Source organism: Natator depressus, chromosome 4 (assembly GCF_965152275.1).
Source record: "Natator depressus isolate rNatDep1 chromosome 4, rNatDep2.hap1, whole genome shotgun sequence".
Lineage (NCBI taxonomy): Eukaryota > Metazoa > Chordata > Testudines > Cheloniidae > Natator > Natator depressus.
Genome location: NC_134237.1, coordinates 20,661,432 through 20,689,179, shown reverse-complemented (window position 1 = coordinate 20,689,179; position 27,748 = coordinate 20,661,432). Strand labels below are relative to the sequence as shown.

At 43.4% G+C, this 27,748-nt stretch overlaps 2 protein-coding genes across 2 annotated transcripts in view; both read right to left on the bottom strand.

The window, feature by feature from the left end:
- The window catches only part of LOC141986263 (E3 ISG15--protein ligase HERC5-like), a 44,900-nt gene extending 22,683 nt beyond the window's left edge, over positions 1–22,217 (bottom strand). The window contains exons 1-14 of the mRNA XM_074950581.1: positions 21,587–22,217; positions 19,303–19,435; positions 17,817–17,893; positions 16,104–16,325; positions 15,107–15,198; positions 14,070–14,200; positions 13,008–13,165; positions 10,521–10,597; positions 9,392–9,492; positions 8,089–8,148; positions 7,045–7,150; positions 6,081–6,264; positions 5,544–5,716; positions 4,157–4,255 (exon numbers count right to left, since the gene is read on the bottom strand). Coding sequence (XP_074806682.1) covers positions 4,157–4,255; positions 5,544–5,716; positions 6,081–6,264; positions 7,045–7,150; positions 8,089–8,148; positions 9,392–9,492; positions 10,521–10,597; positions 13,008–13,165; positions 14,070–14,200; positions 15,107–15,198; positions 16,104–16,325; positions 17,817–17,893; positions 19,303–19,435; positions 21,587–21,839 — 1,866 coding nt within the window. The 5' untranslated portion in view covers positions 21,840–22,217. The remainder of the gene's footprint in view (positions 1–4,156; positions 4,256–5,543; positions 5,717–6,080; positions 6,265–7,044; positions 7,151–8,088; positions 8,149–9,391; positions 9,493–10,520; positions 10,598–13,007; positions 13,166–14,069; positions 14,201–15,106; positions 15,199–16,103; positions 16,326–17,816; positions 17,894–19,302; positions 19,436–21,586) is intronic.
- Positions 22,218–25,908: 3,691 nt separating this feature from the next.
- The window catches only part of LOC141986261 (putative E3 ubiquitin-protein ligase HERC6), a 34,586-nt gene continuing 32,746 nt past the window's right edge, over positions 25,909–27,748 (bottom strand). Inside the window, exon 23 of the mRNA XM_074950580.1 lies at positions 25,909–27,382. Within this exon, the coding sequence (XP_074806681.1) occupies positions 27,171–27,382 (212 nt within the window). The 3' untranslated portion in view covers positions 25,909–27,170. The remainder of the gene's footprint in view (positions 27,383–27,748) is intronic.

The following is a 27,748-nucleotide window of genomic DNA, read 5'->3' as shown; positions in this document are numbered from 1 at the left end:
CCTCTTTTATGGTGTTTTTAAAAAGTTTCCATGAAGCTTGAAGGCATTTCGCTATTGTGACTGTACCTTTTAATTTTCCTTTAACTAGCTTCCTCATTTGTGTGTAGTTCCCCTTTCTGAAGTTAAATGCTACTGTGCTGGGCTTCTTTGGTATTTTCCCTCCCGCAAGGATGTTAAATTTAATTACTTTTTGGTCACTATTACCAAGTGGTTCAGCTATATTCACCTCTTGGACCAGATCCTGTGCTCCACTTAGGACTAATTCCAGAATTCCCTCTCCTCTTGTGGGGTCCAGGAGAAGCTGCTCCAAGAAGCAGTCATTAATGGTGTCTAGAAATTTTATCTCAATATCCCATCCTGAGGTGACATGTACCCAGTCAATATGCAGATAGTTGAAATCCCCCCAGTATTATTGAGTATTCTACTTTTATAGCCTCTCTATTTTCCTAGAGCATTTCACAATCACCATCACCATCCTGGTCAGGTGGTTGGTAGTATATTCCTACTGCTATACTCTTGTTATTCAGGCTTGGAATTTCTATCCATAGAGATTCTATGATACAGTTTGATTCATTTAATTTTTTTTTTTTTTTTTTTTTTTTACTATATTTGACTCCATGCTTTCTTTCACATCTAGTTCCAATCCCCCATCAACATGATCTACTCTTGTCATTTCTATATATTTTGTTCCCTGGTATTACCATATCCCATTGATTATCATCATTCCACCAAGTTTCTCTGATGCATCAAAATCCTCATTTATCAATATCCTCATTTAATACCAGGCACTCAAATTCATCCATCTTAGTATTTAGACTCCTAGCATTTGTATACAAGTACTCTGTAAAATGTGTCATTTTTTAGTTGTCTGCCTTCATGTGATGTAAATTGAATGGGACACTTTTTCACTTGACTGTTTCTCTTCAGGTCCTACCTGTAATTAGCAACTTCTATCCTCTCATCTTTACTAGGATATAGAGAATCCCTGTTAATAGAGTCTCCTCTATGGGATGTCTCAATCCTCTGTACTGTCAGCTTTCCCCCAGCCCTTTCCCCCAGCTCCTCTACAATCTTCTCAATTTTACATGCCAGCAATCTGGTTCCGTTGTGATTTAGGAAGAGCCCATCCTTCCTGTAAAGGTTCCTCCTTTCCCAAAAGGTGCCCAAGTTCCTAATAAACCTAAAACCTCCTCCCTACACCATTGTCTCATTCACACATTGAGACCCTGCAGCTCTCCCTGGCCCTGTGTGTGGAACTGGAAGCATTTCAGAGAATACTACCATGGAGGTCCTGGACTTCAATCTCTTACCTAATAACCTACATTTGGCATCCAGGATCTCTCTCCTATCCTTCCCTATTTAATTGGTACCTACATGTACCACAATCACCAGCTCCTCCCCAGCACTGCACATAGGACTGTCTAGATGTCTGGAGAGATCCACAGCCTTCGTACCTGGCAGGCAATTCTCCATGCAGTTCTCCGGGTCATCACAAACCCAGCTATCTATATTTCTAATGATCGAATCTCCCATCACTATTAGCCATCTCTTCCTAATAACTGAGATTTCTTCCCCCAGAGAGGTATCCTCAGTGCAAGAGGATACCGTGACATCATCTGGAAGGAGGGTCCCAACTATGGATTCATTTCCCTCTGCGCCAATTTGACGTTCTCAGGGGCTGTCAGATTCGGGGAGGGACCATTCTACACTGTCCTGGAAAGTCTTATCTATGTCCCTCTCTGTTTCCCTTAGCTCCTCCAGTTCGGCCACTTTGGTCTCCAGAGCCCACACTCGGTCTGGGAGGACCTTGAGCTCCTTGCACTGAATGCACACATATGCCACCTGCCCACAGGCAGGTAATCATACATTCCATGCAATGAACTGGATCGACCCCACTCTACTGCTGGACTTCTGCCTGCATTCTTTTATATTCCTGCAGCTTTTTTGGGTGGGGGGGTGTTTGTTGGCCTAAACCAGAGGTGGGCAAATTACGGCCCGTGGGCCACATCCAGCCTGCAGGATCGTCCTGCCCAGCCCTTGAGCTCCAGGCCAGGGAGGCTAGCCCCCGGCCTCTCCCCCGCTATCCCCCCTCCCCCGCAGCCACGCCATCGCACAGGCAACGCTGCTTGCACCTGCCCACCTCCCAGGCTTTCCAATAAGCCAGTCCTGCTGCTGAGCGGCATGGTAAGGAAGCGGTGAGCGGGGGGGGGGGGGGGTTGGATAAGGGGCAGGAGATCCTGGGGGGCAGTCAGGGGACAGGGAGCAGGAGGCAGTTGGATGGGGCGGAGGTTGTGGTGGGGCAGTCAGGGGATGGGGAACAGGGGGGTTGGATAGGGGGTGGGGTCCTGGGGGGCCTGTCAGGGGGCGGGGGTGTGGATAGGGGCTGGGGCAGTCAGGGGACAGGGGGCTTGGATAGGGAGTGGGGTCCTGGGGGGGGGGGGGAGAGCAGTCAGGGGACAAGGAGCAGAGGGGTGGATGGATTGGGAGTTTTGAGGGGGGAGGGCAGGAAGTGGGAGGGGGTGGATGGGGGCAGGGGCCAGGCTGTTTGGGGAGGCACTGCCTTCCCTATCCAGCCCTCCATACAGTTTCGCAACCCCAATGGGGCCCTCGAGCCAAAAAGTCTGCCCACCCCTGGCCTAAACTGAGAGAATGTTAAACTGAGAGGGAGAGTAGCCCTGCTCCCTCATTAACAGTTAATGGATCCTAAAGGGCTTAGGGAACAAAGCCTCCTTAAGAAGCTCTCAGCCTTGCCTAGAAGGCCACTAAACTCAGCACACCGGCCCCTCAACAAACCACACTGCATACTTCAGTCAAGCAGCAAGCACACAACAAACAGATATCAAAACTCTGCAAACTAAGAACCAATGAGACTCAAAACCAAAGTCCACTATTAGATAAAGATTGGAGAGACCTCAAGGATGAAGTTTAGGCCTTTTCTATGCTGAGGATTTCAGCCATCAGTGCCAAACCACGGATATAGCTGAACTAGTGCAAACCCCTAGTATTGACAGGGAAAGCCACAAGCAGCTGTGATTTGCACGGGTGCACCTTCCCTTTGCATAGTGCAAATCATCATGGCTTATAACCCACTCTCTATGCTAGGGGTTGCCCTGATGCAGCTGTATCAGTGGCTAGTCACTGATATATGGAATCAGGGAATATTCCCCAAGAAAGAAAAGACCTGATTAAATCTATGGCTAAGAAAAGGTGAAAATCTATAAAACAGCCTCATGTAACAAACATTTGGTACTGTGTGCAGAATTAAAGCTGCTAGTTAGAAATAATGAATACACATCCAATCAGCATGAGACCTGAAGCCATACCCCATTCTCCCGGATGCGATTTCTGCATATTCCTGTATCAGACTCATTTAAATTAAAGCAGTGCAAAGCCCTGTGTGGACACTTTTGAATCAGTTTAAAAATGGCTTATGTCAATTTTAATATCATTCAAAATGGGCTTTGCACCAGTTTAACTACAAGAATTGGAAACAATGCCTTTGGTTAAACCGGTGAAAATTAGTTTGCAGAGTGGGTCTCAGTAACAAACAAACTCTGGAGTGAAAATTTGTTTGAAGTTGTTATGTAGCGCCCTTCCATGACTCAAAGGAAATTAAAATGTTCTGTTGGCTTCCTGGTGAAAAGTTTCAAAGGACTGTATAAGGGTACATTAATTCTGAATGGATAAACACAAAAATAAGAGGAAATATAATGGGCCAGATCCTGGCTCCCATTGCAGCTGCTTTGCAATGACTGGCCAATGGCTTGGCTACGTCAGGCATGGGGGAATCTCCAGATCATGGAACACCAATGTTTCCTCCTATGCTAACTCTGCTTCCAAGCCCTCAGTGAAGGGGAGATGTGGCCATGGAAAAGGAGGTGTAGCTGGGGCGTGACTGTGCCCAGTCGATCTCTGACTGCCAAAACAACCTTGGAAGTCATGGGCAGCTGGCACAACTTAGAAGAGCCTTGCTGTTCTGAATGGCGTATCGGGGCCAGCCCAATGCCCAGTAGCCACAGGACCGGAGAGGTTGTAAAGCTTTCTAAGCTGTACTGGGGATAGAAGGGCTGGACCCAAGGACTTGGCCCCAATATCTCTAACTTCCTAAATAACAACAAGAAAATATATTGCAGTTTTGGAAAGATGTTATACTTACCGTTGCTTCATTCGAATGCCAAGCCTGTCCCCAAATCCCTTTCACTTCAGGTACATAGAAGTTGTTTTCTTGTATTTTGAAACCAGCACTGGAATTCACCTGCATCGATACGTACAGTGTTAAAAGGAAATGGCCAGCAGATCCTATGAGCTAGGAACACTTAACCTGTAAAACAGAACTATATTGCAAATGTACCACAGCACTTTTCACAAACGAGCAAAGCAGTGCAAAAGGGCAGAAGTGCAAAAACAATACAATCAATATAGAACCATACAGCTAAGAATCGTCGCATACTCTGTGCATTAACTGAGAATTCCAGGGCCTCATTTTCTTTTACACCAGAGCTCCTTTACACAACTCTGACAGTGAGCACATATTGCATTTACACTCATTTAAGGCCCTTCTTTACTATGAGAATGGGGAGAAGGGTCCTTAGTGTAAATGAGAATCAGGCCCTTTGTATTATGCCCTATCTTAGAATGACATAATGAACTTGCAGTGTAGATTACCCAAGGGAGAAAATTCTACCAAACGGGGATGAGAGGGACAAAGAAAGGCCTTTTACTTAGAAGTGGCAAATATGGGGAGACGGGGGAGGAATCAGAAGAGAAACAGATTCGAATCAGGTCAGTAAATAAAAATAAGCAGAGCTAATTCAACCAAATTCAGGGCTTCCAGCAAAGACAATAGCTTAGGGTCCCCATGATTTAAGGCCCAATATTCCATGTGTAAGTTTACTCCAGTTCCCTCCAACTTCCCATCTGCCCCCAAATCCTAAGCCAATGGCGGGGCAAATCCAGTGGGGGTGGTCAGAAAGTCATGTGTCCAGAACTGGTGCACGGGCTTGTTGAGAGAGAGTTAAGAAAGTGGTGAATGAAACAGGAAGAGGGGGTGGAATTGTGATGCTGCACGTCCAAGACAGTAATAAAAGGGGAGAGAACCCCTAGCTCTCCAGAGGATTCAACTTATTATGACCTCAGAGCAGCTGATCAGTGTGAAAAACTTCTGCAGCATTAGAGTGCAACCAGCAAACATCACACTCACATTTCAACCTGCCCCTGGGGTGGGGCCCACAAGACATGGGGCAGTCCCCTAATGGAAGAATAAGAGGGAAATAGAGTTCAGACTCACTGATTGCAGACCCCTTTGCAGGTTATTCTTGTGTAGTGGACCAATGGGGCCTGGTAATGGGGCAAAGCAACAATGATCTGACATTAGAGTTCCATTCTCTTAGCACTGATGGGACAAAGTGCATACTGCTCTGTAATCAGCAATTGTACCTCAGGTATAAAAGCCATGTATTCGTAAATTCAAGAAATAAATACATGAAAGAATATTCTAATCGTATGTATATTTTCTAACCCACCAGAGCCAACTGCTTTTCTACCTGGTAAAGAATCTGCAGCATTTTCAAAGTCCTATTCAAGTGCGGTTCACAGGTAACTTCTTCAGAGTTTCTGACTTTCATGATGAAATTAAGTAGATTGATTCTGGAAACCCTTTGATACATGCTCACTAGGTCCTTGAAAAAGGATATTTCTAGATTTGACCATAGGGATTCTGTAAAGAAAACAACTGTTGACATCTCTACCTTAGACAACATATAAATAGTCCTTAGTAAGATCTGTCCTTTGGACAAACAGCAGTTCGTTTTGTTTTTAAATGAACCGAATAAAGCACTGGTATTAAACTAAACTAGTAAATCTCAAACTCATATAATGCTTTTATCTGTAGACTGCTCCAGACAAGTTATCCCTTAGCATGTCTTTCTACATAAGCAGCTTGTCAAAACCCTTTTCCATTGTAGAAAATACCTGGGGTGAAATCCTGGCCCCACTGAAGTCAATGGGAGTATTTCCCTCCTCCCTCCCCAGAAAGTGCTGAAGAACTTAGGTGATCCAGCTGTACTGCTATCAGACCTTACCAAGAACTTTCAGGTCTTTTTGTTGGAGACTCAGGATGGCTTCTGCTAGCCGATCAAGAAGACGGTTAGACACGGTATCCTGTCCCCGTAAAAGGACAGGAATGATCAGGTAGATCCTGAGAGCTTCAGGTGAGCTGGGAGAGGAAGACAGTGATGACAACAATTTCTCAACTGCAGAGATCACCTGGGGGATTGAGGGAAAAGGAGACAAGAGAAATTAAAAAATGCAGCTGAGTTTTGCCATAATAATTTATTACTTATAGCCGCAAGACCAATATAGAATTCCCAGTTTCACGGACCATCTTCTTTCATACGCTGAAGTGGGACTCAGGAGATCTGGGTTCAATTCATGACTGCCACAGATTTCCTGTGCGACTTTAGGCAAATCACTTAATCTGTCAGTGCCTCAGATTCCCTATCTCTAAAATTAGGATAATAATAATTCTTCCACCCTTGTCCAGATGCCTGCCAATTTAGAGACTGTAAGCTCTTTGAGACAAGCACCATCTTGTACCCTGTGTTTGTACAGTGCCTAGCACAATGCACACCTTCTGCACCACCATTTTGCAGATATTGATCAATTTCACTTTGTCAGTTTCCCTTTCTGTTTCTGTTGCTCTAGCAGAGAGAGTTTGAATTAGGAAAACAGGCTTAAAACAAAACACAACAAAAATACCATGAAAACATTAGGTCAACCTCAGGCATTATATGGCCTTCATCGCCATAATATCTTGGCAACTCCTAATTTAATACAAAGAAATAACAGCAAACAAAACTCTTTGCTCCACTGGAAGCAGCTCTGAGAGGTAGTAGATTTGTTTTTTTCCTATTTATGTTAGGGTCTATAAAGCACTTGAAAAACCCAGACCTACATTTTGTCAGCATCCCTTTGTGGAAAAAAATGCGATGATCCAAAGCTGCTGGGTATCAGTGTAACAAGTATCATTTCTACGCCACTTCTTACCTCCTGCAAGCCTTTTGGTTTCTTGTTCATCTTCTCATAAAAAAGAAGCACTGCTGACATATCTACGCCTGAGCTTTCTTTGGAGGTTCTGAAGTGTTTGTCTCCACTGGAAGGGAAGAAAAATCAGGGATGTGAAAGATCTGCTCCTCTGCTGTGTATTTCTGGCTAAACTTTGACGCATTTTAACAATCCCTGGGTATGAAGGGAATATACATTCTGAGAAATGCTAAACCCTAATTCCAATTAATATAATTATATTCTGCCTACCAAGAAATTCTCACTGCAGCATCAGTTGAATGCTATTCCTTACTTCCTGTTCTAAACTCTGACATAGTGTGGCGTTAATCAGCTGCTTGCCATATTCCACCCTAGAAGTGGTTGCATTTCAGCGCTGGGTAAAGTAACATTTGTGAAATGATTTGGAATCCTTCTGGGTACAAGATGCTGTATAAATGTAAGTTCATTAACAACAGTAAATGTTAATATGTGACAAACCTGTCCGATCTTCATTTTGGGTAAAGTGCTTTTCTCATATCCATGTGATAAACCTCCGCTCAGATCCTCTGCCCTCTCTACATATGTAAAATACCCATTTAGTGGGAGATGGGAGCATGAAAGGAGAGCAGAGTTCTGGAGACCAGGAGACAAATTTTCAAACTTGGATGCCTAAGTCTTGGCTCAAGCGTCCATATTTAGGCAACAAAGTGATTAGATTTTGAAAGAGTGCTGAGCACCCCTAGTTCCCATTGACCTCAATGGGACCTGGGTTTGCTCAGCACCTTTGAAAATCAGGCCACTTATTTAAGTGCCAAAATGTGAATTTAGAAGCTTAATTTTAGGCACTCATTTTTTAAAATCTTGGTCAAGATCTATTATGTGGATCAGAGGAGAATTTTAGCCTTTTCTTGAAAAATATTCTATAGACTTGTATTTTACAAATCCAGATCATCCTATCAATCTCTACATTCTTTGTAATGTTGCTAATTTCTGACCAATTTATACACAGTGGATGTACTATTTTGTTTTCAAATTAGTGCACTCTACCTTTTGTCCAAGAAACTTCCATTGACACAAGCCACAGATGAAAAGATCAGGTGAATATTCCTGTTAATTTAAAAGAACAACAAAAAACAACCCAGAATTAATCATTCCAACAAAAAAAGCAGCAAGAGCTATTCAGTCTGAACAAACAGCAAAGATGTGCACAAATTGGTTTGTGATTTAAAGATGCCAGTTGTTCTAAATGCCACTTTCCTTACCACTTACCTTAGATCACTGGTTCTCAACTCTGGTCCACCGCTTGCTCAGGGAAAGCCCCTGGCGTGCCGGGTTGGTTTGTTTACCTGCCGCGTCCTCAGGTTCGGCCAATTACGGCTCCCACTGGCTGTGGTTCACCACTCCAGGCCAATGGGGGCTGCAGAAAGTGGTGTGGGCCGAGGGACATGCTGGCCACCCTTCCCGAAGCCCCCATTGGCCAGTGGGAGCCGCGATCAGCCAAACCTGCAGACGCGGCAGGTAAACGAACCGGCCTGGCGCGCCAGGGGCTTTCCCTGAACAAGTGGTGGACCACAGCTGAGAACCACTGCCTTAGACTGAAAATACTTGGACAATCATTGAGCTCCAAATTAGCCACGTGAGGATAAATTTTCAAAAGAGCCAGTTTTTGAAGTACTCAGCATGTGTAATTGGGGCCAGATTTCCCAAAAGAAAGTCAGCTCCCTTTCAGGCACCTCAAAAAGGTGAGATTTTCAGAAGTGTTCAGCATTCCAATGTACCAAGTTATGAAAATTGGCCCACTTCTTTCTGTGCCTAAAAGAGAGCTGAGCATTTCTGAAAATTGGACACCAATTGTGAATGCTGAGTCCTTCTGAAAATTCCAGCCATGCTGCTCAATGGACTTTCATCGGGCTCTTTTGTTTTAAGGCCACCACTCTCTGGGGTTCAGTCTCCCCCTGGATGTGCGCTCTTAACTCCCAATAACACTAGTGGCAATGATATATTTGCAATAAGAGGAGGACACACTCCTAAAGCTGGCTGGTGTGTCTCAACCTCTGTACTTGTGAAATGTCCACTTCCATCTCTTTGCAAGAAAATAGTGACCAAGGGCCAAACACAAGGGCCCTTACTTCATTAATGTGAGTTTTGCCTGAGCAAAGACGAAGTAAAGCACGCTGGACTGAGTCTCAAAACAAGCAAATATCCAATTCTGCATCTCTGCCATACTCCTTTTAATTGCACTCCCTGCAAGATTTTTTTGAATGGGAAGAACTGTACCAAGAAAATACAGTGTTTTGAAGGTTTAGAGTTTACAGTATTAATGGAAAAACCCACCAGGGATCTGACTTACTTCTTTATATTCTCCCACTGTTTAGGATCTGAATTAGAAATCCATTTATCCACCTCCTTGTCTTCCACTATGGCAGTTCCGTTCAAAGTAACATATGGATTCTGTATAAAAGGGGCAAGAATGTTAATGAGGTTAGAAGCCCAGTAGATGAGACTCTGGTTCGCGAGGATCACAGCCTTCAGTGGGCCAAACTGGGAGTGAACAAATGGGCTTCCAATCAGTAGACCAGGGGTGGGCAAACTATGGCCCGCGGGCCAGATCCGGCCCCTCAGGGCTTTGGATCCGGCCTGCGGCACGGCCACTTCTCCACTCCGGGAAGTGGCCAGCACCACGTCCCTGCGGCCCCTGCGGGAGTGGGGGCAGAGAGCTCCACGCGCTGCTCTTGCCTGTGGGTACCACCCCCGAAGCTCCCATTGGCCAGGCACGGGGAACTGCGGCCAATGGGAGCTTCGGGGGAGGCACCCATAGGCAAGGGTAGCATGCACAGTTCTTTGCTCCCCCTCCCGCAGGGACGTAGTGCCGTCCGCTTCCCGGAGCAGCACGGGGCCGGGGCTGGGGCCAGGGCAGGCAGGGAGCCTGCCCTGGCCCCGGTGCATGCTGCTTCCACCCCGGAGCCACTCCAGGTAAGAGGTGCCGGGCCAGAGCCCAAACCCCTCCTGCACCCCAACTCCCTGCATCCCAGCTCCCTCCCGCACTCTGCACCCCTCCTGCACCCCAACCCCTTTCCCTGAGCCCCTTCCTGAACACCGCACCCTCTCCCACACCCTGCACTCCCTCCTGCACCCCAACTCCCTGCTCCAGCCCTACATTCATGGCCCCGCAAGCAATTTCCCCACCCAGATGTGGCCCTTGGGCCAAAATGTTTTCCCACCCCTGCAGTAGACAATACCAAAAGCATAAAATACAGAAATGATGTCATGAGAGAGAGAGAGAGAGAGATTTGCTTTTCTAACACAATTTGGTCTCAGTGAAGGGATGGAGGGAGGTGTGGAGAGTGCTGTGATTTTGGAAGAAAAACCTATTATGGGGCTAGATGGCAAATCCAAATTCATACATGGTTCAACAGCAGCAAAGCAGAAGCCTTGGCCAGGAACTACATTGTTAAAAACATGTCAGATACTTCACATACCTTTTTCTTCAAGCAAAGCACAATGCTTTGGTTTCCTCCCGCAATAATTTTAATCACCTTTTTGGAGGTACTGTTTCCTGTGAAGGGATAAAGAAGAAAAGGATGAGCCAAAGAACAATCTCTTATCTTTTGAAAGTTCAGTGCATGGACAAGGCATATAAAAACAAACCTTAAAAACTCATCAAAAGCTCCCAGCCCCAGAAGTGATTCTATATAACATTTATCTATCATGATGAAGCAGTAAATGTATATCTATGATGGGATCAGCAAGCAGCATGGGGACACTGGAAGAGGGTGGCTGGCCAATCTAAAAGCAGCATGCAAGTTCCTGCATCTTCTGGTGGGCAGGAAGAATCCAGCTGTGGAGAAGCCCCCGCTGAAGGGAGCTGTGTTTGTTTCTAGTTCATGGAAGGTCTTGGTTCCGGATCTGCAAAACAGAGACAGAGCTCCTTCCACAGACGAGTGGGATTCTAGTGGTTATCAAACCTAAAGAGACCCAAGGAAAGTCACAGTCTCCTAAATACAAAACCCAGAGGAACCCCATTTCTGAGAAGGGTAAAGGCTGTCCACTGCAGGTTAACCTGAGTCACCTTAAGGTTATAATAAGCCCATAAAGAGGGAGTCTGTTTCCGTAGTTGATTACTGTACAGTTTTTGTGGTGCTATCTAGCTAGTGTTCCTCGTTATTTTCCATATTTTCCTTTGTTACTCGTACTTACTTTGTTGTTAGAAAAGTGTGATATAATGGTTTCCAACTGTAACTTTGTAATATGGTACTTTTTTTTATAAGGGAATATAAAAAAGGAAGAAGCAGCTAATTTTGATCTGCCCTCAATCTCACTGCATGTTTAACCAATATATGAGAGAGATCTGGATACATCCCAGATGCTCTGAGCAGCTATAAACCCAGGAGCATGGAGGACAACAGTGAAAAACTATTGTTATAGTCCTCTTCAGAACTGCCTAGTTATGGCCAGGGTCTGCTGTTGAGAAGACCATGCTGTCCTATTCATTAAAATTGAGTTTGGCACCAGAGTCGATGGCTCTTCACTAGCTTGGTTTCCACATCTCTAATGTTACTAGACTCAGTCAATGCCTCATGGACAAGACTAATTGAAGAGGTTTAAATCTGAGTTTCAGAATAAGGTGTGAAGTAATTTAAAATGACTTAATTTTTTAAAAAATCCAACAAATGAGAATGCACAGCCCATCTAGCTGACCAGCAGTAGGTACAATGAAGTAAGTAGCTATTAAGCAACCCTATTAGGCATGATGTTCTTTCTACAATTGCACTGGATCAGAGAAGAGGCAACTGAGACAATTAAATAGATTGAACAGCACAGCAGTAAGAGTAGCCTGCAGTACATTGCCTGAAGAGGAGAAAGGTACAGAGATACCAGAATCCACAGTTGACCCTTAACATCTATGCCATGGCTGCTCAGTAACACCCCCTGCTGGCTCCCTGTGGTGTAGTCAGCACTCCCTGCCTGAGTTTCCTTCCCAAAGGTTGTCTCCGTGGCTTTCCAGACACCTGGCTGTGATGGAGATGTGACTTAACCATCTGGCCAAGTGACAAACAAACTTAACTTGTTCCCGGGTAGCAAAAGGTCAAACTAAAAACTCCCAAACAAGCAAAAGGGCTTCTGCCCTTCAGGGCTTCCCTTCAGCAACGCCCTCCCGGCCCCATTCCCAGCCCCTTTCTGGGCTAACTTTGGAGAATATAGCTGCCTCTGGGATAGAGCACTCGGCCCCTAGGCTTGCTCCCCTGGAGTACCATTTCCCCCCAAACCTCAGTTCAGGGCCTTCCTCAGGAGCCAACTCCCTGTGGTTCCGACTCAGACTGATCTCACACAGCCCCTTTAAAAGGACCAGGTGTTCACGAATCTATCACTTGACCTCTCCTTAGTCCTGCCCCCTCAGGGTGGGAAGCAGCTAATTAATTATGGTGGCACAGGTGTGTCTGGCCCCCATCTCCCTTTAGAGGGGACAGTTACCCTGTGACAGCTTATTTAGGGCTCAGGATGAGAGGTAAAGAAGATACCAGGGCAACTGTTGCTTCAGGCTAAGAAACCCTGCAGGAATGTTTTCCCTCAGAGTCTTCTAGTACATTAGTCATCAGGGAAACCACTCATTTATTCAGGCTAGGGAGAAAGATGGTAAGTTTTGCCTTTGGAAGTGAGTGTGATTCTCATGAGTTTGCCCAATTTGAAGGAGAACATAGCAGTTAGTGACTTTGTCCTGGCAGGAGGTTCCCCACACAGATACCTACTTAGTTCTTCTCAAGTGTTTGTAAGGTCAATTGTCTCAGTTGCCATCAGGCTGTCCAATGTTTAGGGACAAATCTCCTTGTTCCCAGCCCTCTTCACCCACGCTCTTGTCACTCCTCTCGTTAAACAAAATGTGTTTTTCATTTTAAAAAACACACTCCTACCTAGTTTGGATCTAAAATAATAAAGTACAGCTCAAAAAGATCTACTGTGCAAATTACCTGGGTTGAGTTTTCCACCATTCACCCAATCTGAAGGTAATTCGACAGGCAGTGGTATCAACTGATTAGATATGTCACCATTGCCCAGCTGTCCTTCTGCTCCACAACCAAATGAATAGACTTTTCCCAAGGAGGGGACATAGACAAGCGTGTGCCACCTGTTCAGAAAAGGAAAATGGACCACATAAGAGTGCCGTTGAGTTGGTTAGGATAACACAGACAGGCACATTTTCAGAACAGTACATGGGGGTGCTTCCCATTAAAGTTACTAAGAACCATGCTACAGAAGACCTCCAGTCAAATTTGTAGGGCGCTCCTTACAATAAACATGCAGAACTGAAAGAACAATGTACACATCTTTAGTTAAAGGAGCACTGTTCCACTGATTCCAGATAGCTCTTTATTTTCTAATTTTGAACCAGTGAGAATTACAAACAATAATCTGCGTTGATATTTTTCCATTTGGCAAGCATAAATATTTTCTGTGGTTTTAGATCTGATCCAAAGCCAACAGGAGTCAACAGGAGATTTTCTGTTGATTTCAATGGACATTGTATCAGGCTGTTAATATAATATATTATATTAATATATTTCATAGTTTAATTTCAATATAATTTCATAGTTTCCATCATTCACAGTTAGATTGTAAGGAACCACCATTTTCCCATGTTGTACAGGGATTGACTGGAAATTTTGGTAGATTTCGTCCCTGTTAGGTAACTTGATGGTCTTTTTCTGTTTGACACATGTATATATTCTTCATCAGCTGGTGAGAGCAGCCAGGGATTATGGGTACAGTACAATTTTTAAATCTGCTCACTCCATTGGAGCGGGACTTTGTCCTCATGAAGCTCAATGCAGGGCAGGGTCTGTGTGTGGAAAAGTTAATACATAAACTGTGTGTCTGGTCAATATTCTATCAGCTGTGAGCTGCTAAAATAAGGGGATCTGAAAAAAGTAATTTAGAGATTTCTTTTCCTAACATCCTCCAGTGCTTCCCAAAAGCTCCACAAAGTTATCTCTTTATCATTATAAAGCTTCAAAGACATTGCCATTTCCTACCTTCCACATGCTATCTGAGACACCCTTGCTCCAAAGAGCTCGGCCACAATACGAGGTGTCAACTCATTCTGGGTGGAGTTGTGACCAAGCTGCCCATAATCTCCAGCTCCAAAGGTACACACCAGCCCATCCTTGGAGAAGAACACACACACATGAGGGTCATGTAATCTCAAAATAGCACACACTATTAAAAAATGGTAATTGCCAACTATGGGCCAGATCCCGCGAATGCTTACACAACTTCACTCACATGGATAGTCCTGTTGATTATCCATATAAGACATTAGAGAGACAAGGTGGGTGAGGTAATATCTTCTGTTGGACCAGCTTCTGCTGGCAAAAGAGACAAACTTTTGAGCAGTTGGTCCAACAGAAGATGTTACCTCAACCACCTTGTCTCTCTAATATCCTGGGACCAACACTGCTACAACTATACTACATACATGTAAGAACATGCTATAGACCATAGATCAGGGAATGGGTGATGCAAATACAAATGGAATAATGCTAATGTAAGGCCTGATCCTGCATTACCTATATATGTGAGTAACTTTACTCCTGAGAATAGTCCTATTGCTAAGGGCTTTACTCATGTGAGTAAACCTAGTAAATAAGTTGTTGTTGTTGTTCTCAGTCAGTGAGGACACTATAAAAACCATCAAAAAGTAATAATGTTTGGTCTTCATTGACAGTTTAACTGCGTGTTGTTAACATTGCCTTGAGACATCCAGTCCCCATGTACTTGGGTTCAAAGTTTCAGCTTCTGCCAGACACTACTGGAATGTCCCTTCGGTTCTTTGATAACCCATGGCTGAATGAGAACAACAACAACTCATTTAATGTTCTGCAGGAATTTAAGTAGACTATGGTCCTACAAAAAACTCAAGTTAGCAACTGCCAGGGGCCAGCTTCACATTCCCATAAATGTAAATATTGCCCTTGCAGGGAATCAACACTCTAGCAGTTAGTGTATCATCTTTGTTGGACTAAACTTTCCTTGCGCTCTGTGAAGTGAATGAATTCAAATTCAACCAAACCTGTGAGAGAACGGCAGTGTGCTCTCCACCACACGAGATATACACAGTCTTCTTATGTTCTAGGGCTCTAATGTATGAAGGGTAATATTTGTCTGAAAAGAAAAAACAGTGTCGATTGACAACGTTGGTAAGTCTAAAGCAAATACAGGTCTAGAAAAATACTTATAGCCATCCTTGGAATGACTTCTTAAAAAAAAGCCTTTCCCCTGTATATAGAACTTGCTTACAAGGCTTATTCACCTTCCATTACAATGCATAATGCTTCATAATACCCTGGCAAGTTTGTTTATTTGGTTGTTTTACATATTTATGTAGTTAGAGCTAGGAATAAAACTTGGGCCAATATTCAAACCTGAGGGCCTTAAATTAGGCTCTTAAATCCATATTTATGCACCTAGATAAGTAGCCTGATTTTCAAAGGTGCTGAGCACCTGCAGTTCCCATTGACTTTTGTGGGATTTGTGGGTGTTCAGTACCTCTGGAAATCAGGACATATATATTTAGCTATGAATTTATGATCCTAACTTTAAAAATCAACTAACATTTCCACATCTGGATATCTAATTTTCCCTCACCTTGTACGTATAAAATCTATGGAACAGAAAATTGAAGGAGGGAGGTAAGTATAAGAACATGTACTTCCTTGCTGCAAACTACTGGCAGAGCATAATGTGATCAGGGAGAGAACTCAGAGGCCTGAGCATTTTATGAGCCCATGCTATCTGGGTGGGAGTGTAAAATGATTGATTAGTCCTCTGGAAGTAAAACACCAGACTCCCTTGTTCCAGCTGGTTTTAACATGGGCAGTAGCTGATCAGGGCAAACTAGCAAGTGGAACACCAATCTATCTGCATTTGCTGTTCCCAGAGACACTGTCAGATATCATTGCTCTGATGGTCATTGGCATCCTTAATAGTTTCTGTGTCTGTGTCAAGCTCCTCTGTTAGGAAAATATCCTCCCCACCTAATTTTTATGCTGCTCTGTGTCTTTCCTTACTTTCTGTGTCTCCAAGTCCCAGCTGTCCAAAATCGTTCTTCCCCCATGAGTAAACGGCTCCAGAGAGCGACAGGGCAAGGCTGTGAGTTCCTCCTGCAGCAATCTGAGCCAGTGGGATGCCTCTGAGCTCCTGCACCAGTTGTGGTTTGTGGATCAAGTCAATCTGGTTCCCCACTCCAAGCTGACCGTGCGAGTTCTGTCCCCAGGTAAAAAGCTCACCACCTTAACACAAGAAAGAGAAAAAAAAAAAAAAAACATGACAGTTTCAAACACACAGGTTTCCACCTAATGGGCCCTCATACTTTCACACCAGGGACCCAAAGATTGAGCCTAACTTCTCTATATATGAATTGAGACCCAGTTAAGTCTCAGTAATGGCAGAGATCCTGGATGCCTCAGCACTGGCTTTCAGAGGCCCATAGCGAGGTTAGCCTTGGGAGCAGCTGGAGGAGGTGGTCCCAAACCCAGCCTTCTCTACCTTTGCTCCATAGTGTTTTATCAGTGCATGATTATATTACATCATCACATTAGCAAATGATGTCATCACATGCTGATAAAGGTGTCAGGCTGTAAAAAAGCAGTGTTGCCAAAATGGGGACAATAAATCAGTTCAGGACTCGCTGAATCTGGTTCTGATTTGTGAAAATCAGGAGAGTGCCCTAAAGTTGTGATGGGTTGTAACCCTCCCTGCCAATCCGCAATTCATAGACCTTTCATCCATAGATCTCAAAGCATTTTATCGCCCCCATTTTATATATGTGGAAAGAGAGAGAGTAAAGTTCAGTAACTTGTCCAAGGGCACACAGTGACTCACTGGCAGAGTCAGGAATAAACCAAGGATCTCCTTACTCCTAACCCTGTGCTTAGTCTACTCGATGTAGCTGCCCTCTGCTATCTACTAAGCATCCAATCCTGTAATCCCTGCTCTGGAATAGCTTCATCAAAGACATAATGAGTAGCTTTCTTAAACAATTTTAATGGAAAAGTGGCACTTCTATACATTCAGTATTTTAAAAAGTGAAAAACCTGAATGAATAATTTTGACGTTTATAGAAATAAATAAATGATTCACACAATTTTAATATGAAGAATGAATTATGGCTCAGAGTAGGAGCTTTTTTTTTATTTCCAGGAACAAGTGACAGAAAGAAATCTGATAGGAAGCGGTATGACAATAGCCCCATTCTCTTTTATCTAAAGTTAAATTAACACATTCTGTCATTTGGAGAAAACAAGTATGCGCATTCAGAGAAGAGCACAATTTGAGATATACAGGTTAACAAATTCATGTCAATATAGTGAGAGTTATATCTGTCCTAGGTATTTACATGGCCCCATAACCATAGTATCAGAGCAAATCCGAGGATAATGTATTTATCCTCACAACACTCCTTTGAGGAGGGCAGTCCTATTGCCCCTAAATTACAGATGGGGACACCGAGGCACAGAGAGAGACTCAGAGTCTTGCTCAAGGTTGTATAGGAAGTTTCTGGCAGACTAGGCAATTGAGCCTAGATCTCTTGAGTTGCTACTGCCCGAACCACTGGACCACTCTTCCTCTCCGGCCCTTGTGAAAAGAGTTTCCTATCCAGTATTTACCTTTTCATAATAATGCCATTAACTAATTGTGATGCTTAAAATTTTAGCTCTTGAGCAGAGGGTTGCAATACTCCGATTTAATAATTTAGAGAAAACTCTAAACAAGGAGAATACCTTTAGACAGTGCCATGGAATGATGGTCCCCACATGCGATTTGGACAATGTATTTGTCTCTTAATTCTTTCAGCAGTCTGGAAAAAAAACACATAAAGTGCTGTGAATCCAACATAAATTATTCTAATCTTAATCCAAGAAGAGCCTGAGAACCTATTTTTATCCTGTTCTACCACCTTCAGCACACTTAAATGTTGTATAGTCTTGATTCTAACCTGCCCAGGTGTAGTTCCATTGGGTTCAGCTGAGCTGATCTTGATTGAGACCAGTGTAAACTAGAGTAGGATCAGGCCTTATATTTACATATTGTTTAAACTCTGACTGGGGCAAGGTTACAGAACACAACATCACAAAGGTGATGGCAGTGTACTTATGCGCTTCCTGTAGGTCAGTGGGTGAGTCAATTTATACAGTTCAGTCAGATGCTCCATGGTCACTTTGGGCCCAGTTCTCCCACCCTCACCACACTGAGAAGTACCTCTACTCCACAAGTAGTCCCATTGAGACCAGCGGGGCTCATGGAATAAGGTACTGCTTGATGCTAAGGCAATCTGGTGCTCAGATAGTCCATTTAGTCCGGTGCTATTAACAATCCTCAATTGTCTATTTCTTGCTGCGTTAAAAAAACAAAGTAGGCTCCAAACCTGACTCTGCTCCTTTATAATGGGAGCACCTCTCAGTCCATTGCAGTAGGATGCATTTTTCTGTCATCATTAGGAGAAACAGGCAGGCACGCATATGCTGCTTGTAAGTACTGCTATCCTCAGACATGCTCAATGCACGACAAGCCTTGTTCCAGCATGGTTGGTCTTTCAGGGCATTGACCATGCTTTCTGTATAAACAAAGCTATGCCCTAACTTACCTTTTAGACCCATCTTTTCTTTGGTTGAAAAACAAACTCTTTCTTCCCTAGGCAAAGGGGAAACATATCTCCAAAATACCCCACTATTTCAGTCTCTGCCACTGTGCACCATTGGCCTACTACTACCATTCCCTACTTCCCTTCCCAGTGGCTGGGGCAACAGTGATGGATGGGTTCCTTTTCTTGTCCTGTTATTATTTCAGGACCTCCCTCATCTTTCCTCCTCTGACGACCATTCCATCCTTCTTATCTCTCTCCTTGCTCTCTCTAGCTGGCTGTCAGTTACACTTGGCCCCACATTTCCTGCCCTGACTTTGATGCTAAGCTGTCCCCTCTCCTCTCAATCAATCATTTACCCTTATTTTGGGCCACTTCAGCCCAGATCTTTCTCTGCTTAAGTTCATTATTTGACCCGCAGCTCTGGACCAACTTCCCCCCTTTTTTGGTCACTCTCTGAACTTGTTTCAGAGTAGCAGCCGTGTTAGTCTGTATTCGCAAAAAGAAAAGGAGTACTTGTGGCACCTTAGAGACTAACCAATTTATTTGAGCATAAGCTTTCGTGAGCTACAGCTTAGTCTCGCTCTCTAACCACCATCATCATCATCCACTGAGACATTTCCCACCTTATCTTTGACTTATCAGCTGTGGCTGAAATGCTCCGCTCAAAAAGTTTTCCTTCTAAGGTGAGAATGAGCATATATGCTGCTCCACAGTCCAAGGAATGCCCCCTCATGTTCTGTCCTAAAGTCACGCATTCTGCAGAGTAAATCAAGACAGAAACCCACAATCATTTTGAGACATTGAACATATTAAAAGCTACTCAGCAATGTCACTCTCTGTCAATGCATCACAGAATGAGTTTCTGCTCCTCAGCACAAAGCTTTGCACATACGCATGTACTGGTATGCGGCCTCTCTCAGGCACCCAATTCTCTCCTAGGTGGCCTGCAGAGCACTCAGATGACCTGGATATAGTAGCATCGCCGTAACGAGGGCGAGGCGAGTGAGGCACTTGCCTCGGGCGCGCAAAGCTGAGGGGCACAGAAAACTCCCCGGCAGGCCAATCGCTGCTGCCGTCTTCGGCGGCATTTTGGCGGCGAGGGTCCTTCGAATCGGGCCCCGCACTTCGTAATGCTGCCGACATGGACGCAGTTTTATATTCTTGCCTCGGGCGCAAGAATAGCTAGTTACGGCTCTGGTGTGGGCCACAGGATTCAGGAATGATCGAACCTTACTCCTCCCCCCTCCATGTGGTGGTGTGTTCTAGTGCATCCATACAGTTTGTACACCCACCGTCCGAGCCTCCACAACTTCCCATAGAGAAAGAAACACTTGCAGAGCTCAGGTCTGTGGCTTATGGAACCCACGGCAGGACCACTTTGCTTCCAGTCTCCCAAATGCAGTGGAATGTGGCTTGACTAATAATAAATTATGACCTGATTTTCAGAGGTGCTGAGCACCCAGATCTCCTTCAGCAAGAGCTGTGAGTGCTCAGTTCTTCTGAAAGTCAGCCCAGCGGATTATTACAAATGAAGGAGGGTTTTTAACCACTCTAATTTGCTTGCCACTATTTTTTCTGGCTGTTTGTCTTTATTGCACATCCCTGGGTCTAGACAATGCAAAACAAACTAGTCAGTTTCACTGTTGTATTTTGTCTGTCTGGATCTCATGCCTGCTGGGGTTCACCGTCCCGCAGGGAAAGGGTTACATCCATAAATTAAAACCTGTATTAGTGCAACAGCAAAAGAAATCATCAAAGCATTTCTAGTCAGCTTAGATTTTGTAACTCTTCTTCTTTAATAGTATCAAAAAGGAAGGCAAAAATTAGCCACCGTCCCTTTAAATTAGATTTTTCTAGCCTATAGGTCCCCTTCTCACAGACTCTATTCCATTACCAAAGTAGAAGTGTCCCACTAAATCCCTTGAGCTTCGTTCTTATTAGACTTGGACTCCTGCACACAGGAGTCTGTGTTTGTTTGTTCGTTTCCTTCCAAAGAAATCTGCTCAGAAGGGTGGAAAGGGGAAGATGATTACGCCGGGACCATAACCAAGTCAATAGTTTTTATCTAAAATTGGGGTAGTGCAGAAGCTTTAACATTCACAGTATATAACAGAATCTCAGATACCAGTAAGCGCGCATCAGATCTTTACACCATTTTACTAATCTGTGCCTTCAGTTGCCTTATCACGTAGACGTTACTACGCCATAAGTTATGGTCCTCTCATTCAAATTTATCTTAAACTAAATCAACATGAAACCAGTGATTAGGGCTTACATTTACATGCCCAAGGCACTCAGATCACTGAAAAGTCAAGGAGAGTCAAGTATCTATAACAACAACAAAATTCCCATTTTTCGGCCTCCTGCACTTCACCCATTATTGCCTGGCAGCTGCAGGCAGCCTGACAGGCCCCTGAGTAATGTTCTGCACAGCCTCTGGAATGGAAACCGAAACTGGTACTTGGCACCACAGAGAAAGGAAACTGCTCTAGTGAGAAGAGAAGAGAAGAAATAAGAGTGGCAGCAGGGACCTGGGAATTGGAATTCTGAACAGCAAGAGTAGGCAAATCACAAACCACTTGGAGTTTCCTGTGAAAAATCAACCTAAGTCCTAAATTACCTTGGTCTCCTGTGATAAGTTTAATGTAAAGAGAAAGAATATAAACATATTAATGCACTGTAAAAACAATGTATTACAGAATCACAGCAGGGGCACCTTCCATTCCTATCACACATTTAACTCTAAAGGGGTTAGATCTGGGTACAGGACAACAAAAAAGAAAATGTCTTATATTGGTCCAGATTCTAAGCTGCTGGAAAGCAGCGCAGCTCCCTGACATCTCTGGAGCTATGGCAGTTTACACCAGATCAAAACCTGGTCCTTGGGTTTGAAAAACAAATACTCACCCGGTTTTCTGTGTTCACCCTCTTTGTCAAAAATGAGAACGCTCCCATTTCTCTCCACGACAGCTAGGGAGCTCTCTTTGCAGTTTATCTGGCTGATTTCTTGTGGGTGCTTCTTGAAGAAGTTGGGGTGGCAGTTTGATTTTGGGACCAACAACAACGATGAGGATGCTGCTCCGGCTGGTTGAGGAGGTGGTGACAATAAACTCATTTGGCTGCTGGTTTGTTGCCTGCCTGTCTGGCTGTCCCTTGGCATTTTGTTAGATATGCTCTTATTCTCCAGCTGTATTCAGCACTCCAGAGAAAGCCAGCCAAGACACACTGTACTGTGGAAACAGCTCCGGATGTAGCCAAAAAACAGCTGATAAACACAAAGTCCACTGGGATCCACGTTGGAAAGGATACGCCTGTCCCTCAGCTTTTGCTTGTGGCAGTAACTGGAGAGAGGCAAGGGTTTTTACTCTTTAAAGAGTTGCCAAAGGAAAACAGAACCAGGCAGCCTGCGGATTGTTTAGCCCATAAAAGTTCCCTGCATGACTGAAGCTCTTGTCCGATGCCACCGTGAGCGCGATCGCGAGTGGGGAGAAGGGCAGCGGCTACAGGTTTAAATCCCCACGAATGGCTCCGCCCCTCTGTCTGCGGTGAGAGGGAGAGACTCCGGGGAGGTGTGGCCTTTGCAGGAAATCGAAAGTCGGCTCCCTTCCCGAGCCCGCTCCCTCGCGCAGGGAGGAGGGAAACTTAAGCTGCACGTCCCCGACAAAGGCAGCAAGGTGTCAGGCAATTAAGAGAGAAAAATGTCGAGCCACCTCCATTGTCTTGCAGGAAACCCTGGAGCCAGAGTTTCTTTAGCCGGGTGACTGAGCGGATGCAATTCAGGGTCTCCAGCAGAGACAACAAATCTAGGGCGGCAGCGACTCAGTGACCGGCGTTGTGTCAGCCAACGCAGCCCTTTCGGAGCACCCTGGGGAGGAGGGGTTTGGGGTGCGTGGGTGCAGGCCGGGCGTGGGGTGCAAAAACAGAGAACGGGATGCTCTCATATATCGTGCCAGATATTATCGCGCCTGTCAGAGGAACTGGAGATGTTTAGCTCCTCCCATATTTCTTTTACCCCGGTACATGCCATAAAGTTGTAGCAGAGGAGTCAGTATTTGTATTTTCTTTTAACAAGTTGGTAATGGAGGTTTCAATCGTTGACAGAAATGTCGGGTCTCGAAGCAGATGTGTGTTTAACTTCCATCTTGAGGATCTTGTAGCACTATAACCAAGAGCTATGTGAGCAGAAATTGGAGCATGATCAGAGATGATAATATTACTGATTTACACCTTTACAAGATAGCACCCGCGAGATCATAAAAAGAATCTAATCTGGAGTAGGAGGCATGAACCATAGAGAAATGTGTATTTATGCTTTGTAGGATGCTTCAATCTCCAAACATCCATTTGTCCACTATCTTTCAGCAGGGGTAATGGATAGTTTGCAAAGGCCTGAGATTTTTGCTTAGAGATTTGTCTACAATATCAACCATGACACCATTCCAATCTGCTCCTGGTACCACTCGGACATCAGTTCTGTTGGAAATAATGTCTGTTTTTTCTGCAATAAAGGGTGCATTCTCACCCCTCGGATTACATACACTCCCCCAAATTAATCTTTTAGCATTGAAAATGCCTTCAATTATTATGTATCTGCCTTCTGGAGCCACTCATGACAGAATACGTTGAAAAATGAGGTTCTTGTGGATTAATATCACTACTTTCCTTCATCCGGAGTAGAAAAAGGAGTGATATTCATGTTCCCACTCAGTTTTTTAATTCTGTCTGCACCTTCATTCCTTAAACGGGTCTTCTGAAGAAAAGTGTCTCAAAGTTTTGCTTCTCTTGGAGAGTTCATTACACCACTGTGCATTCCAGGAACAAAACTTTAAAAAGAGCTCATGAAAAATCAGTGATTGTTCAGCTGCTAGTTGATGCCCAATAGATTGACAGCCTCCAAGTACCTCTCCATAAAAACAAAACAAAAAAACACCCCATGCTACCCTCCATCCCTGTAACAGCCCAGATTTCCGATATGGGCATGTCCAGATTCTAGGCAGTGTATGCCTGCACTGACCTTCCCTTCCCCCATACACAATACAAATTAAGAATCCCCCAGAAATATACCTGTATTTACCAAAATACCTACATGTGCCAAGATCACGCTGTTAGCGAGATCTAGGCTTGATTCCCGTCGTATTTGCCAAGCATCCAATGGGATATTGAAGTATTTCACAGAGTCTGTCAACTTCATTACGAAGATCAGTCTATTTGAGGCTGTATTTAATATCTGACCCCCTGAGAGCTCATCTGATGCCATTAAATGCTGCTGTCTTGTTAGTTAAATTTGCAGAGAAGTCTAGACACAAAGAAAATTTAAAATCCTTATACTCTAGTCCCTTTTTGCCTAGCAGCAGACATCAACTTAGTCATTAAATCTTAGCAATTTAAAGAGTTATTATTGTTCTCTCTCCTTCTGGCCCCTACCACTTGATGGGCACTTTCAATCTCCACTAACTCAGAGAGCATGTTCTGGAGAAAGCTAATCATGTTTTTCCTTCCAGCCCTCCAGAGATGCCCAGGAATCACAAATTATTCCTGCATGATTGGTTTTCAAGATCTTCTTGTTTCTCCTCAAGACTGGTTAGTCTGTGCCTTAAGGAAGCATTCTCTGTTCTAACTTCCTTCAGTTCTATGGCAGTTTTTCACAGTTCATTATCTAAATAGGTGAAACAAGCTTTGACTTCTCCTGGATCTTTAGAGAGCTCATGTATATCTTGAGATAAAAGATCAAATATGGTAGTTTGAAAGTTCTTCAGAGCTGCCGAGTTGTGTGAGAGAGACTGCTTCATTTCCTCAGCCTTCTTTCTTTGGAGACAGGCTTGGGTTATTTGGTGTTTCTATTTTTCCCAGCAGGATCCATAAAAACACAACAAAAAGGGTCCCCCTTGTTTAATTAGTACATTTCTGACAGAAAGTTATTGTGTAGGTATCCATGAGCCCTTAATTGACAAGGATTAGTGTGCGGGGATTTAGGAGACCTGGAATCGGGCAGCCATCTTCTCTACAGGTCAAGTGAACCCCCCCAAGATGAACATTCTCATGGATGAAAACTTACTCCACTGACACACCTGTTCTCTACCCCGAGCCAACTTCTGAAGGATGGCAGAGACTTGACTTAGAAAATACAGCCCCTGGGCCAGAGCAGAACACACAAACGGATGCTGTTTTTGAGTTGTTTCTCTATCACTGTTCAGAAACAAGACCAGGCCAGAGAACAAGGTTTGGGGGGAAGAAGAGTGTGTGTGTGTGTGCACGAGTGTGTGCGTGATATAACTCTGAGAGGTTTCTCTCATCCATCTGAATTTGCATTTCTTCCCACCTCCACCTCTCAGTCCTGGAGTTGCAGTTTATGAAGGATGCATTCTCCCACTGATTCTCAGTCTCAGTCGAGTGAAGAGCAATTTTTAACAGTTGTCTCTCACCCATCAGAAAATGCCACCCTTCTGCAAACAAAGAGAATGTTGTGTTGACTATTAAACTTCTTTAAGAGTACAAGGAACACAAGTAGTAATGCCTGTAGTTAAGGTTTGCTTAACACTATAATGTTATAACTTCCAGTTTTCAGAAGATAAACTTTAACCTTTAGGGCTGAAATTTTCCATGCTTTGTGCCTACCTCAGGTGAAACTTTTTTGGAAAGTCTGATCAAAAACAGTTCATCCACTTGTAGGAATGAGGTCAATGAACAATATGTGAATATTGAGTTTTCCTGCTTTTTCTTTTAAACAGTTCTTAGCCCTCAGGGTAGGGAGCAGTTAACAGACGTAGAAGAGGTGATGTTGTGCCTTTTCATAAAGTGAAAATTTATCTATTTCACTTAATTATACATCATAGAACACTGCCATTTGTGTATCCGCAATAGGAGTTTGTCCATTATTTCTAGAAGTTCAAGATCTAGTCAAACTGCACATTTTTTACTAAGCCTCCTGCATCATTTCTAAGTGACTATGTGAGCAGAAATAAACGGGGGGTACTCAGGTGATTAAAGTCAGGCAGGTGCTTAAATATCTTGCTGAGTCTGGGCCCAAGCAGGAAGTGTAACTACCTCCACTCTCCTGTATATTCCTTTCCATTCCTAATCCCTTTATTTTCCCCAGATGTCCATCATACATAAAAATTAATGTCAGGTCATTCAATCCCTTTTTTCGCTAGAGTAATGCCTACAGGACCAGATGATTGACTTCTTTACTAATAAAGACAATGTGAAGAATGAAGGAAATAAAAGCGGGTTACAATTTTATTTGACATGACTTTCATTAGCAAACTACATGCAACTAGCAGTCAGATCAAGGAAATCAGAGTTCTGTGCTGCTAAATACTAAGAACAAAAAGGCCATGTAATGCAATTTCTTTCTAAGTAGATCTCATTGATTTCAATGGGGAGTTCTATTTAAACATCAGTGATATAATGTGGACCTGAAAGTTTACATTGTCTTTATCTAAATACAGTACAAGCACCATTCTATGCAAAAATATTATAGGACTTTATCCCATCAAATGTATTTTCTTCATTAACATTCTTTTCACCCTGCTCACCCAACTACCAAATAGGTCAGAATTATTCACATGCAATTTCACTCTTACTACATTGTATTGAATAGTGTTTGCAAGTTGCTAACATCAAAATGAGGCCAGAGAATTTTACCTCCTTAAGACGCTACCAAAAAAAGAGGAGGTCAAAATTGCTTCAATAACTGGCAGAGTTGTCATGAAGCTAGTGAAATTTGACAAACAACGAAAGTTAAGGTTATAAACTGGAACTCACTGTTTGATCTGCTGCGTGCAGTAAATGGGCTATAATTTTGTATTAGGTTGAAAACTACGAAAATAATTCCTTGGACACTGATATTTTACATTTTTCTTTTAAGTTGTCTTTTAATACAATGCAGGGTTAAGAATACTTGATCGTAACATATACAACTAGTCTCTATTCTTCCCATAAACTTCAAGACAATATTTTATGGAGTTTCTAATACAAAAATGTATACTCTGAATGGTTAGAGTGTTTTTTTAATTTGAGATTTAAGTGATATAACAGTAATTTAATATAGTTTGGTGGTTAGATGCTTTTAATATAGGGCAGTTAAATTCTCATCCTATAGCACTGCAGTTTTGGACTAGTGTTAGAGTGTGCCATAGTTTCGGTTATAAACCCTATTTTAGGTTAGGCTCTTCATTTCTCTGCTTTGCTGAGGCTCAGTCAAACTATTACACTTACATAGATATTATTTGGGTTTAATCAGTTTCTTCACGTAAGTGAGACCCTAAATAATTCTGACACTCCTGAACAAGGGTGTTTGGGAACTGAAGCTGAAGACTTAAAACAAAACAAAAATGGGTTGGTTTGTTTTTGTAAATGGTGTGTAAATTATTCCAAAGTTTTTCTCCTGTATCGGGCCTGATGCCAATGGGAATTTTGGTGAGAAAGAAATCCAGAATAAAGAGACTAGGGAGCATTTCTGTTTCTGATGCATGTTGTGCATATTTGTGACTCAATTTTTGCCAAACCCCCGATTGTTATCGATCGCTAGAAGAAGCTTCTCCCGGAGTTTTTCTATTGTAGAATACTGTGGGAGGATCAGGATGTGAAAGCAGGTCTGTGCTTCAGGGATGTGATCTTCAGACATAGACACGTGTGGATTGAACTTTATCTTTATACAGTCCATTCCCATTACAGGGATCCGGTCACTTCCTGTGAGAAACACTACAGAGCAGAACAGAATTAGATTTCAGCTAGAAGAAGAGTTAGAAGTATGTATTTCAAGTTATCTTTTATAAAGTGATAGGCATTTAAGGAATATTTACTATAGCACATTTCATATAAACTTATCTCCAATAATGCTTTTCAGAATGGTACAGTTTCAGAATGATATTCAAATTATTTATACAGCCTCATAGCCATGAATAGTGCTTTAAGGCCAAACAGATAAACAAAGTCCCTGCAGCTGAGATGCTTACAGTCTAAGGCCTTGATCCTACAAACGCTGCACATATGTATAGTCTCATTGACATCAGTGGTGCTAACCACACACATAGCCTGATCCAAAGGCTGCTGAAGTCAATGGGAGTA